The sequence below is a fragment of the Perissodus microlepis genome, chromosome 4 (genome assembly GCF_051167445.1).
Source record: "Perissodus microlepis isolate ML-2025 ecotype Zambia chromosome 4, ASM5116744v1, whole genome shotgun sequence".
Taxonomy (NCBI): domain Eukaryota; kingdom Metazoa; phylum Chordata; class Actinopteri; order Cichliformes; family Cichlidae; genus Perissodus; species Perissodus microlepis.
Window position 1 is genome coordinate 22048987 of NC_140464.1, and position 13494 is coordinate 22062480.

General features: G+C 41.0%; 1 protein-coding gene across 1 annotated transcript; it reads left to right on the forward strand.

Annotated features, from left to right (window-relative positions):
• The first annotated feature begins 3811 nt into the window (after positions 1-3811).
• rpusd1 (RNA pseudouridine synthase domain containing 1) lies at positions 3812-10458 on the forward strand. Its single transcript, XM_084926465.1, has 6 exons — positions 3812-3919; positions 5332-5555; positions 5640-5763; positions 8479-8581; positions 8735-8836; positions 9041-10458. Exons 2-6 carry the CDS (start codon positions 5368-5370, stop codon positions 9457-9459), a joined length of 936 nt encoding a protein of 311 aa, XP_084782591.1. The 5' UTR covers positions 3812-3919; positions 5332-5367; the 3' UTR covers positions 9460-10458.
• Positions 10459-13494: the final 3036 nt, after the last annotated feature.

Consider the following 13494-nt stretch of genomic DNA (forward strand, 5'->3'; position numbering starts at 1 on the left):
GGAGCTTTCTCCTGGCAACACTTCCAAACACGCCACACTTGTTCATTCTTTATCTAATTATACTGTCATGAACTTTTATATGCTAACTGTGGCCGGCAGAGATATAGCTGTTGGATTTTTTGCAGGTTCCTCGAACATTTCACAGTCTGACCTTGGGAGGAATTTGCTGGGACACTCTTTGGAAGATTGTGGAATTGTCAATGGTCCAGACCAGCAAACTGCCAAAGTTTCTCCGTTCAGAGTTTCTCACACTTCCTGATGATCTGTGAATCAAGTGCATGTTATTAGCAGCACCTGGCTCCTACTTACTACTTAATTTCTACAAAAACATTAAGGGTGTGAAACTCATTTTCACAGGACTGTAACAGGGTTGGGAAATTAGAACAAAACAGCCTTTTTTTTGTGCAGATTTAGTGCATTGCATTGATTTGCATATCATTTTATTATCAATTGGTCTTGAAAACACATGGCAAAGTTTAAAGAGGAAAAAAAAGAAGCACAGGAATACATACCTGATACCATTTTTAATATACATAGAGGGAACAACATGGCCAGTAGGACCTCCAGAAAGTACAGTGCTTCAACACAGCTACATACTTTTTTTCTTCTCTGAAACACAGAGGCGCTAAATGGCTCATTACAAACCCCTCCAAGTCTAAACGCACTTTAAATCCATCTTCAAGTATCCATGTCTCTGTTTCCTTACTGACACTTTACAGCTTCTTGATTTTTGTTGGGCAAAATGACCAGCAGTAGAGTCCACACTATTTACATATGTAAGATGGCCTCGCTTGTCTGCTTATCCATTCGTGAAGCTTCTGTCACGGTTCATCCCTGAATCAGTCAGTCACGGCGGTGGTGGTGTTGTTGCTGCTGAGGGCCTGCTCTAGCAGGGCTCGCTGGGCGGAGGCAGGCAGGTAGAGGAAGGAGTAGACCAGCGCCAGCAGCAGCAGAGCCAGCAGCAAAAGGAGACCCCAGTCCGACGTAATTATAGGCTCATCACAGCGAGCCTGCAAAAATGACTTATTATGCATGGTGGAGAGGCGGCTTAAAATACTCACGGCAGTCTCAGAAAGTAATCTTACAGAAATAAATGCAAGGTCAGAAAAATTACACTTTTCAGAGTTGGAAAAAAATGAATACCGCTTATATAAGCTGTGTCCTTCACGCTTTATCCAAATGATATAAAATAAACGGTATCTAGACAGCCTGCCTTGTCACGTCTCTGAGCAAAAAAGAAAAAAACTGTTTGAGAAAAGACCTGTAAAAATGCTCGTATTATGGCCGGCAAAGACTTTTGCACCAAACTCAAAGTGGTGCAGAAAAGATCAAAACAGTTCTAAAAAGAAAAAATACATCCAAGATAGAGAAAGCTGGTTAGAAATCAAGCAAATCCAGAGCAACAAGGAATCTTTAGATATCTTTTTTCACACAATCCACAGTAAGGATGCTGAAGAACTTCCTCTTACAATATCAGTATTGATGCTTGCCTCCTGCACAGTATCTGCCAGCTCATCCTCTCTCTGACTGAAGCGTTTGTGTTAGTGCCACGTGCATCTGTGTGTGAGCATGTGTGCCTTCTTATCAGAGTGCATGATTTGCTATGACATGTTACGAAACAATAACCAGAAAAACAGCATCACAGCAGCACGACTGAATCCAATTCTCCAGCATTTGGCTCAACACACACACCAATTATATAATAAGTCTTCATCCTCTTAGCTCAACACACGTTATTACCTGTCTGCGTTCAGGGATTACTCTGTGGAAGAGCCTGTGCTTTATTCAACCAATGTGTTTCAGCACGTAATGTTCCAAAGAGTCTTCACTTACTATATTAGCTTTGGACCTATGAGGAGGTCAAAGCGTGACAAGATGGAGAAACATTTTCGCTTCAAAATTAATTTGACATCTCTGTACTTTTTTCTTCACCCCATCTCTGAATCTGAGCCCTTTATCTTCGTCCTCTCGCACGTCCTTGCTCAGGTGCCCTCCGATGCCCCTGGATGTGCCGGGGCAGACTTGAACAAAGCACATAAACAAAACGTGGCATTTCATTACCTCAGCTACCACATGCTCACAATACTGGATTGTCACATGGACCCGTCCCGAGGTGAAGGTGAGGGATTATGAACATCACAGTAACTGCGGACTGACCTGAAACGGTACCATAGGGCAATAAATAAATAATAAAATGAGGCAAATGCAATAAACATAATCCGCTCACTTCAGTCCAGATGACAAGCTGTTTGATTTGTAACTGTTCAAAGTTTTCAATAGAGTTGTCATAGGGCTAAAAACTAAACATCAGGAAGCTTCTTCCTCACTCTCTTCGCTTGGCTTGGCAATAAAATCACAGGTGAACCGATAGCGTGCCTATAAATAATATAGATGCTTTATCTAAAATACCACATCTTTAAATCCTGTGATGAAGGACAAGTATTTCCCATTCATTCTCTCTACTCTTTGTGCAGACGTCTTGAGCTATTCCTGATTTCTTTATAATTTATTTTACTTCCAAGGAGCCAGACTTTCTTATCATTTATTAAGGCAGTGGTTCCAAAACTGCCAAACTTCGTGCACAACACATAATTTGTTCCCACCTCTGTATTTGATTCTTAGAAAAATACCAACGATAACACAATTTGACAGGAATGAAATATTATTTTTGCCCCAAAAAGCTGATTCACAAAGAGCTGTTAGCTGAAAACTTGACATATCCTGGCCATATGTGCAGCGGATCCTTGATAAATTTGAGGAAAGTGGACAAGTGACGGATGAGAAAAGCAACAGTGGGCTTCTAAAAAATATCTGCGCCAGCTGAACTGTATTTGAAAGTCATGTTCTTAGGAAATAGAAAGACATTCAGACCTGATTCGTGACCTGAGAAATCTGTCTGTTCACTGAAGCCTCACCATAAATGGTCTCTATTAGAAGGGTGGCTATAAAGAAGCCATTTTTAAAGAAGGGAAACAGGGAAAAAAGTCTGAGGTAAAAACCCAGCACACTAGAACTGGACTGAGAGACAACAGGTCTGAAGGAGTGATGAATCCAAACTAGAAATCTTTGGTTCAATATGTAGGTCAGGAGAGAGTAACAACAGGCAGTAGCTACAGGATCTTGTTGAAATTATGAACACAGAAACGTATGGTCAGATATTGATCCACCACGCATCCACCTGGAAAGCGTCTGATTGGCAACAGCTTCATCTGTCAGCATGACAATGATCGCAAACACACATACTGTGCGGTAAAGGTATACCTGGATAGAAAAAACACACAGTCGAACACTATCAGTCATGGATTTTCCTCCCCAGAGCCCGGACTTCAACATTATTGAAGGATTGTGTGATCATCTTGATAGAGAACAGAACAAAAGGCAAAAACATCCAAAGAAGAGCTTCGAATGTCCTTCAAGAAGCCTGGAGAACTATTCCTGAAGACTACTTAAAGAAATTACAAGAACCCTGCCTAAGACAGTTAAAACTGTGTTGAAGAATAAAGGTGGTATTATCAAATATGGAGTTTCACGCTTGTTACAATTGTATAAACTGATCCATATCTTATATACTGTATTTCTCTGTATGTTTTAAAAGGTCTCCTATTTCAAATTTTCCAAGCAAAATATGAAGAAATAAGGGGTGGTTCAAGACTATTGCACAATACTGGAGACTTTTAATCCTTGAACAAAGTAAACCAGCAACGAGGTGACTCATAAAATGTTTGTAAACGTAAATCGTTCATGTACGGTGAAATAAACACCGTCATACACGGGTGGTGGCGCTGTGCACCTTTTAAGCTAGTCTGATGACCCAAAACACGCACGAAGAAGATGAAGCGCATGCGCAGTGCAGTGCGTCACAAGCGGTTTTGTTTACATCTGTTGAAAACATTTATCACTTTTTGGGTCCTTATTAACGGTAAGTTTTCCGGTTATATTAACTATAATAAGAAAGCCCTATAACCGGGCTTTCTTATTCAGAAAACATATTTTATCATACAACACAGGTTAGTTGTCTTATGCTAATAGCAAACCACTAGTTAGCAAATCAGCGGTGCTAACTAGTGGGCGCATGATTTACTGCCACACGCGCAGGTGGATGGGATGCTCTCACGGCCAAGGAAACGTCCTCGAATATAAGACAGGCTACGGCCACCGGTCTGTTCTCCTCACAGCCGTAAAGATGGTTTGGCGCACTGCGGTTGAGACCTCTGGACGCTGTCGCTTTTTTGATATTGAAACTACATAAACGTTCAGGACCTTTCGACCTTTTAACTCCTCCATTTGGGTCAAATCTGATCTTTTTTTTTTTTTTTTTTTAATTTGACAGCAGTAAAAATAAATAATTAAACATGAATGTTATTGTTTTACCCTGATATTCGACGCCTTTTCCGAAAGTTACACACAATACGCAAAATGAAAGTTGAATCCCAAAAATATTGTTGTACACCGAGGCTATTCCGGGTCAAAATTGAGCTGTTTCTTTTCAGATGAATTTCAGATCTAAACCTGGAAAACAGACAGACAGAGGTGAAGGCAGAAGCTTGATTCAGTCATGAGAACTGTCACATTTGCCCAGGTTCCCAGAGAGACAGGCACCTGCTGGTTTTTAAAGGATCGTGGAGGACTCTTCAAACAGTGTAATAGTAAAACACCATAATTTTGCACATAAGAAGATCAAACATAGGGTGCCTTGAGAGAGTGTACCTTGACACAGACACGAGCATGGTAGTAGGTTGATGAGCACTGTTGCATCAGAGCAAGGTTTTTGGTTTAACTCCTGCAGGGCTGTTCTACATGGAGTTTGTATGCTTGACCAGCTCTAGAGGTACCTGGACTGAGTTTCCATCAGGTCCTCAAGCTTCCTTCCACAGTCCAAAAACATGCATGTCAAGATAAAGTGCTGTATGAATGTGTACTTAAGATGTTAGAAGACCTTTGAGTGATCAGTAAGCCTAGAAAAGTGCTGCATGAGCACAGCTATGTTGCATATCTATGCTGGTACTTATGCTTTGCACCTGCAAGCACAAGTATGCATAATGTAACAACAAAAAACTTAAAATCCATTTATTCCGAGTTAAATGAGATTAAAGCAGAAATCAAAGAAAGTTGTGAGAAACACTTGTGCAACATCCAAACATGCAAGGTTTCGTACCACTGCCTGCTAGTTTATACTAATCAAGTTTTATGCTCTATAATTTATTGACTGTTGAATTAATATAAGTGGCAGCTATGAGGTTTTTTTTATACTGGTGAGAGGAAAGTCTTTAGTACTGTACTTCAAATAAACCCTCAGTGAAATGTGTCACGACAGCGACTTTGTCTCTGCAGGCCTGCAACGCTTGTGCCAGTTAATCACTGCACACGATGAGCACGGAGCCCGCTAGCCTGGAGAGCCTGTGTGTACTGTATCACAGTGATGACTACATCGTGGTGGACAAACACTGGGACATCCGCATCGACAGCAAGATGTGGTACGAGAAGAACACCGTACAGGCACAGCTTCGCCACCGCTTCCCTCAGCTGGCTGACCCACGCACCTACTATGGATTTCGGTCAGAATCCCTTTACTTCCTCTGCACTTGTCAGATGTTCTTGGTAGCAGGAGTAGTCTTATTGTTTTCCTCGTCTCTCACAAGGTTCTGTCATCAGTTGGATTTCTCCACAAGTGGAGCTCTTTGTGTTGCCCTGAATAAAGCTGCCGCTGGCCGGGCTTACCGCTGCTTCAAGGACCGCACCGTGACCAAATTCTACCTCGCTCTGGTATGGGCTGCAAATACAGTGAAACACATGCAATTGTGCTCTGACACTTTAATGAATTTAATGAGTTTTTAAGCGGTTTTTTGTTTGTTTGTTTGGTTTTTTGTGCTGTTAGAGTCCCTTAATCCATAGCATAATTACTGACAAAGATAAAATATTTTTATCTTTCAGAATTTGATAAATAAAAATTGAGTAAAATAAAAATGATAACAGGAAATAATATAATAAGAGTAAAAGAGATAAGGATACAGTAAGTCAGATGGCGCATTGGACATAGAAATGTACAAGATCTGCTGGATAAATTAAAACGAGCTCATGTAAGCACTTATATGTGAGGAATAATATTTTAAAATTGATCCTGTACTTCACGGGAAGCCAGTGCAACGATTTAAGAAGATGATCACGCTTCTGTGTGCCTGTCAGGGGTCTAGCAGTTGCATTTTGAAAGAGCTGCAGTTGTGTTATAAGCGTTTTGCAGTAATCCAATCTGGATGTAATAAAAACATGAATGACTTTTTCTAGTTCAGAATTAGAAAGAAATGGCTTAACAGCTGCTCTGATCTGTGCGTCTAATTTAAGAGAGGAATCAAACAGAACAGTAAAGATTTTTTTTTTTCTGAGGCTTAAGAAATGATGCCAGCGATCATTATCTGAAGTGATAGTGGAAACTAGGGCTGGGCCATATCATACCGTTCACTGTAACACCGGTATAATGTTGGGCAACGATAAGAAAATGAAATATCGCGATAGAATATGGGTAAAACACGCATGCGCAGTGCCTTTGTTTTCATATGCACATGGTGGAAAAAGCATGGCAGCGACGGAGAATGAGAAGAGCGAAAGCGGATCGTTGAATGAAACGGATGAATCAGAATTGGTTTGTAAGAATGCTGCAACTTCAGTGGTGTGGAACTGGTTTAGCTTTCATCCGTCAGATACACAACAAAGCACTATTTTTGGTAGAGCATGCTAGCAGACCGTCGTTATTACCGTTTTTTTTGGAAAATACGGCCCACTTAAAATCAATCCTTTGATTTTTCTGAAAATCGACAGTGCCCCTTATAATCCCGTGTGCCTTATGTATGAACGCTGGTTGTGTTTACTGACCTCGAAATGATTTTATGTGGTACACGGCGCTCGAAAATCTGTCAAATGTTTTAGTATGACTTTGCTAAGCTACGAACCCGCACCGTCGGAGCATGACGGCTATCGTAGGCTGGAGCCTCGCGGAGTGATACGTACTGTGCTTCAACATAAGGGCTGTGCGATATGACCAAAATCTCAAATCCCGATATAGAAAATCTATCGTCCGATAACGATATAAATCACAAAAATTTAACATTTTCTGTAAATTCTGTGAATCTTGAGCAGCTCGACTTGCGTGAAGTGTTTCCAGCTGCGCGTCATGTAGCTGGAGTCGAGTGTTTTAACCGATGCATGAAACGATACATTTAACGATACTTTTAGACATAAGTTGTAACGGCCTCCGTTTTCTTTGTGAGTATTTATTACACAGTGTGCTGCAGGGAAAAGCCTGTTCTAACGTTTGAGTCTAAGGTTTATTTTTTAGCACCTGACGGCTCTTTTTTGCTTCTCATCCGTAAATAATCTGCATACTGTTTCACTTGATTCAGTTTATTTTGAAAAGTCTCAACAGGATCTTGAGCTTTATTGTTAAAGGTTTATGTGGAAAATAAGCGAGCAGACACGCGATGGTGCTAACGACAACGCATAAACACAGTCACTTGTCCGTCCGTAGTGTGGTTATATTAAATATAAGAGAAAGAGAGAACTTCAAGAAATTAATATAGCCACTACAGTGACCATCAAAACCATGAAAAAATATTGCCGTAAACGGTTTATTCTGCGACACCACGAAACAAACGAAAGCCTAAAATGAAACGATAGACTTTTTTATATCGTCATCCCGAACAGCCCTACATAATATTACCGTATTGTGTGTGTATAACCTCTTTTGAAGTTTTGTGGATATTATACATGGTTATGCTGAGGATATGTCGGCCAATTTCCACTGGAAATGTCTTTTGGTTAAACTGTCAGCAAGGATTTGCATTTGCACGGTTAAATTTTTATATAACTTTAATGCACATAAAAACCACCTGCTTGTTTAAGTGAAAATACGTTGATGGGTTTTTTTTGCACGAATAAAGTTGTGGAGTTGTAAAGTAATTTGTCTAGTGTCAATTATATCGTCAGTTATATCGTTATCGCGAATTTTCAAAAGTATATCGTGATAAATATTTTTGGTCATATCGCCCTGCTCTAGTGGAAACTGTAACTGCCTCCTGAAAAGGGGATGAATCACTAAAGTTTCAGTTTTATTTTAAGGTAGATGTGAAGCTTGGCAAAAGAAAACAAAAGAGGAAGAAGTGCCATGAACCGGCCACAGTGTGGGTCATCAGATTCAGGCTACTTCCCTAAACTATTATGAGTAAGCTTAACTAACAGAACCAAAATTTCCAGCTCAATTAATGATTAATAGGACCTGACGAGTACTGCCGAGTTAAGGTAGAGCAGGCAGAGAGAGAGAGAGAGAGAGCTGACCTTCTGTTCTTTGACGACCAATCAGCACGAGGGATGAATGAGAGAGGAAGGAGAGCCGGTTAACAAGGATTACAGAAAAGAACAATAACCAGATGATGGATGTGCGGGTGCTCTGAGACACGTGTCAGTGAAAATACACTTTTTGCTTTCCAGATACGTGGGGCGGTTGAAGGAGAGACGCACACTGTGGACTTCTCCATCGGCAAGAACTCCACGGAGGGAAAAACACATATGATGTGTGTTGAGGGAACAGAAGGTACTTAAACTTGGCTTGGTTTGAGTCTTGTGAGTGTGAACAACAATGAGTAGAGACTCTGACATTTATTCCATCTGGACATCGTGTTGAAAGTAAATCATTAATTTCCAACAGTTGTTTGAATTATATTCTGTTCTTTCCTTCTGTGGTCAGGTTGTGAGAACCCGAAGCCTTGCCAGACTGAGCTCTTAGTGTTAGAATATGGGTTATATGACGGAGACCCTGTTACCAAGGTGCTGCTGCAGCCTCTCACTGGTAATTGCATTTGTTTCAAAGGACAAATGAAGATTTTCTTCTTGCAGAGGAAAGCCTAGCTTCCATGTAAAGATGGCAGTGCCAGGCCTGTTTTTTTGTGTGTGTTTGTTTGTTTGTTTTTACTGTAACATTCATTTGGAAAGAAGCAAACACTTCCTATAAAGTCTCCCTCCCGCTTCCGCTCAATTTTCCTTTTCTTCTCAGGTCGAACCCACCAGTTAAGGGTCCACTGCAGCGCTTTAGGCCACCCTATTGTTGGGGACTTCACCTACAGCTCGGGAACAGACAACTCCCCGTACCGCATGATGCTGCACGCACACCTCCTCCACATTCCCCTCGAACCTCAGCCACTGTGCGTCACTGCTGGAGACCCTTTTGTCCCAGCGGTTGATCCTAAGTGGCTCCCGCAGTGCTCATTAAGGACACTAGAGGCCACTGTGGAGGCCCTGATACACCGCAGGGAGGAGGAGGACAGGAAGATTAAAAAGGAAGAGCAAGAGAGAGCGAGAAATGAAGAGAAGAATGAGAGGAGAAAACGAAGCAAGGAGCAGAGCACCGAGGAGGAGAGTGAGGAGCAGAGGAGACAGTGCCAGCAGTGGCTGAGTGAATGGGCTGGAGATTGATTTATTATTACTGTTATTATCATTATTACTTTTCATGGGTTTCGCTGTCTCCTCGTGCATGTTGAGCATGCATTTTATTTGAGTGTCCATATCTGTTTCATTTCAGCTGCATCTTGGTGGTTTAACTCCTTTACGTTCTCACAAACAAGTTAAAATCACAAAAAGGCATGTGTGAACATAGTTTATGCTGCACTACTGGAATGTCCACACTATACCCACTGCAAGCTGCGAAACAAGTGCCTTGCTCAAGGTCAAGTTAATAAGAGTTCCTTGTTGCTTTTTTAATTTTAATGTGCCAACATTATAAGAAATTGGCCTTTTTCTGAACTACAAAAGCAGATGTTAGTTTCTCCCAGAAAAAAAACTGTTTTTAAACTCGTGTGATTGGTTATTTATGATACAAAGCACTGACATGCATGAAGTCCCACATGAAACATACTGTATCTGTAAACACTACTCAGCATCCTACCCAGGACTTTAATGTTTGTGAGCAGTTTTACAGCTTTATGTCTGTTTTACTCCAGTACAAATACCCTCACTTGCCACTTTGTTAGGTACACCCATTCAGCTGCTCATTAATGCAAAAATGGGATCAGCCAATCGCATGTCAGCAACCCAATGCATTTAGGCACGTCAACATGGACAGAAAGACCTGCTGAAATGCAAACTGAGCATTTTAATGCTTTGGAAGCAAAAAGGGGCCCAATCTGGTACTAGCAAGGTGTATCTAACAAAGTGGCCAGTGAGTGTACAGAGCACTGATGTGGTGTACAAAGTTCATCTGTCCACTATTTTTAATAATGGCATGAAAAATTTCTATTTTTCACACTATTATTCTACAATTTTGGGGGGATTTTCCCCCTTAAAATCCCATCAAGTACCACAAACAACATTTGAATTTTAAACTGGTATATATGATTAAAAACTTGGGATCAGCTATATTTATGACTTTGATTAAGAAGCAGGGTTTGAACATGCCAATAAAATGAATAAAGTACCTGGCTGCCTGATGTGTTTTTTCCCCCTCACTTCATGTTTGGATCCTGCTGATCAAATATAATGAAGAGTTGTGTAATAGATGAAATCTAGAAGTGTAAAAACAACAACACTGCGGACTGAATTGTTAGATTTGCAAACCAACACAATTTCAATCAGTGAAAAACTGTGTTGTGACACAAATGCCGTTACACCCCGAGCTGTGGCGTCCTCAGTGGATCAGGCTCGTTCTGGTGCATTCCACGGATCCTGGACTGGCTTTCAATCTTGGAAGTTTGGAGGCTGGATCAACATCTTGGTTTACAGTCATGTTGCTCGAGCTGCTCATGAGTATGTTTTGCATATAGTTGGGGACTGTTAGTATTTGGGAGTTTGCTCGGTCTGCAGCAGTGTTTGGGTAGGTGGTCCATGTCAATATTAGAAGCACATAAGACCCAGGACCCAAGGTTTCCCAACAAATTGCTGCTGAGGTAATTAAAAACTTCCTTCTTTTTAGTCCAACACAATTGTCCATCCAGTTAAAAAAACAAATTCCAATCAATGTGTCTGAAATAACAGAAAATTATGGTTATTATCAGTTGCAACTAATGGAAATCCTAAATAAGTAAATATAAAGGCACAGCCTGGGAGGAAGTGAGTCAGGGATTCTGCAGGAAGATGGTTGGACTGGACCTTTATCTTTCTTGTTACCTGATCTTTCTCGCAGTTCTCAGCTTTATGAGATGTCATCAGTCCAGATTTTCTAAGGACACTTGTGATGTTTGGCTCTTGCAACGTACTTGGCACTATGTTTTTGTTATCAGTGTCTAGCAATGCTCACATGGAAATGAACTTTGATTGCATTACATTTAACTGTCACAAATATGCTCAGTTGGGAAAAAAAGGTTTTAGTGAAAATAGTTGCAAAGCATTTATGTGAGGGGCAGCTCCACCTAACAGTAACACCTCTGACTGCCTGAGACAATTTACTCAAGCTAGTTTATATCTAGCTTTTCCCTTACACCTAGTGGACACAGACAGATGTGTGGTATATGTTTGAAAATGTAAAAAAAAACTGTTTTGCGGGGCCACTTCAAAGGATCAGTAATGAACAAGTTCTTCTACAGGGAGTGCAGAATTATTAGGCAAATGAGTATTTTGTCCACATCATCCTCTTCATGCATGTTGTCTTACTCCAAGCTGTATAGGCTCGAAAGCCTACTACTAATTAAGCATATTAGGTGATGTGCATCTCTGTAATGAGAAGGGGTGTGGTCTAATGACATCAACACCCTATATCAGGTGTGCATAATTAATTTCCTTTGGCAAAATGGGTCAAAAGAAGGACTTGACAGGCTCAGAAAAGTCAAAAATAGTGAGATATCTTGCAGAGGGATGCAGCAGTCTCAAAATTGCAAAGCTTCTGAAGCGTGATCATCGAACAATCAAGCGTTTCATTCAAAATAGTCAACAGGGTTGCAAGAGGCGTGTGGAAAAACCAAGGCGCAAAATAACTGCCCATGAACTGAGAAAAATCAAGCGTGCAGCTGCCAAGATGCCACTTGCCACCAGTTTGGCCATATTTCAGAGCTGCAACATCACTGGAGTGCCCAAAAGCACAAAGTGTGCAATACTCAGAGACATGGCCAAGGTAAGAAAGGCTGAAAGACGACCACCACTGAACAAGACACACAAGCTGAAACGTCAAGACTGGGCCAAGAAATATCTCAAGACGGATTTTTCTAAGGTTTTATGGACTGATGAAATGAGAGTGAGTCTTGATGGGCCAGATGGATGGGCCCGTGGCTGGATTGGTAAAGGGCAGAGAGCTCCAGTCCGACTCAGACGCCAGCAAGGTGGAGGTGGAGTACTGGTTTGGGCTGGTATCATCAAAGATGAGCTTGTGGGGCCTTTTCGGGTTGAGGATGGAGTCAAGCTCAACTCCCAGTCCTACTGCCAGTTTCTGGAAGACACCTTCTTCAAGCAGTGGTACAGGAAGAAGTCTGCATCCTTCAAGAAAAACATGATTTTCATGCAGGACAATGCTCCATCACACGCGTCCAAGTACTCCACAGCGTGGCTGGCAAGAAAGGGTATAAAAGAAGAAAAACTAATGACATGGCCTCCTTGTTCACCTGATCTGAACCCCATTGAGAACCTGTGGTCCATCATCAAATGTGAGATTTACAAGGAGGGAAAACAGTACACCTTTCTGAACAGTGTCTGGGAGGCTGTGGTTGCTGCTGCACGCAATGTTGATGGTGAACAGATCAAAACACTGACAGAATCCATGGATGGCAGGCTTTTGTGTCCTTGCAAAGAAAGGTGGCTATATTGGTCGCTGATTTGTTTTTGTTTTGTTTTTGAATGTCAGAAATGTATATTTGTGAATGTGGAGATGTTATATTGGTGTCACTGGTAAAAATAAATAATTGAAATGGGTATATATTTGTTTTTTGTTGAGTTGCCTAATAATTATGCACAGTAATAGTCACCTGCACACACAGATATCCCCCTAAAATAGCTAAAACTAAAAACAAACTAAAAACTACTTCCAAAAACATTCAGCTTTGATATTAATGAGTTTTTTGGGTTCATTGAGAACATGGTTGTTGTTCAATAATAAAATTATTCCTCAAAAATACAACTTGCCTAATAATTCTGCACTCCCTGTATACCCTCCCATCCTGCTGTACAAACTGAAAGAAGCCTCTTTTGTTGTTTTTTTTAATTTATTTACAGAAATGATAACACAGTTCAGTAACATAAGTTTATAAAGTGCAGTGCTAAAGAAAGGCCAGTTAAATCTAAATTTAACTGACTCCCCATAAGCGAGATCTGAACGACAAGAGAAGGGCTGCTGAGATTGTGGAGTAACAGGGAGGAGATCAAGACGTTCAAGCATTGATAGAGGATCTTCATCAATGTTCCTGAAGAGGGTGGCCTCTGTCTGGAGTGCATTGGGTGCAGCAGAGGAGACCAATAATGCAGATGAATTCATGAGAAGAAGGGTTGGTCTGATTTTCTTGAAGACCGGTGCAGAGGTTACCTGGTGAGAGG

Coding starts and splice junctions, on each gene's coding strand:
- rpusd1 (XM_084926465.1), top strand. CDS start 5,368: ATGAGCACGGAGCCCGCTAGCCTGGAGAGCCTGTGTGTACTGTATCAC. Junction 5,764..8,478: donor CCAAATTCTACCTCGCTCTG/GTATGGGCTGCA, acceptor TTTGCTTTCCAG/ATACGTGGGGCGGTTGAAGG. Junction 8,582..8,734: donor GTGTGTTGAGGGAACAGAAG/GTACTTAAACTT, acceptor TTCTGTGGTCAG/GTTGTGAGAACCCGAAGCCT.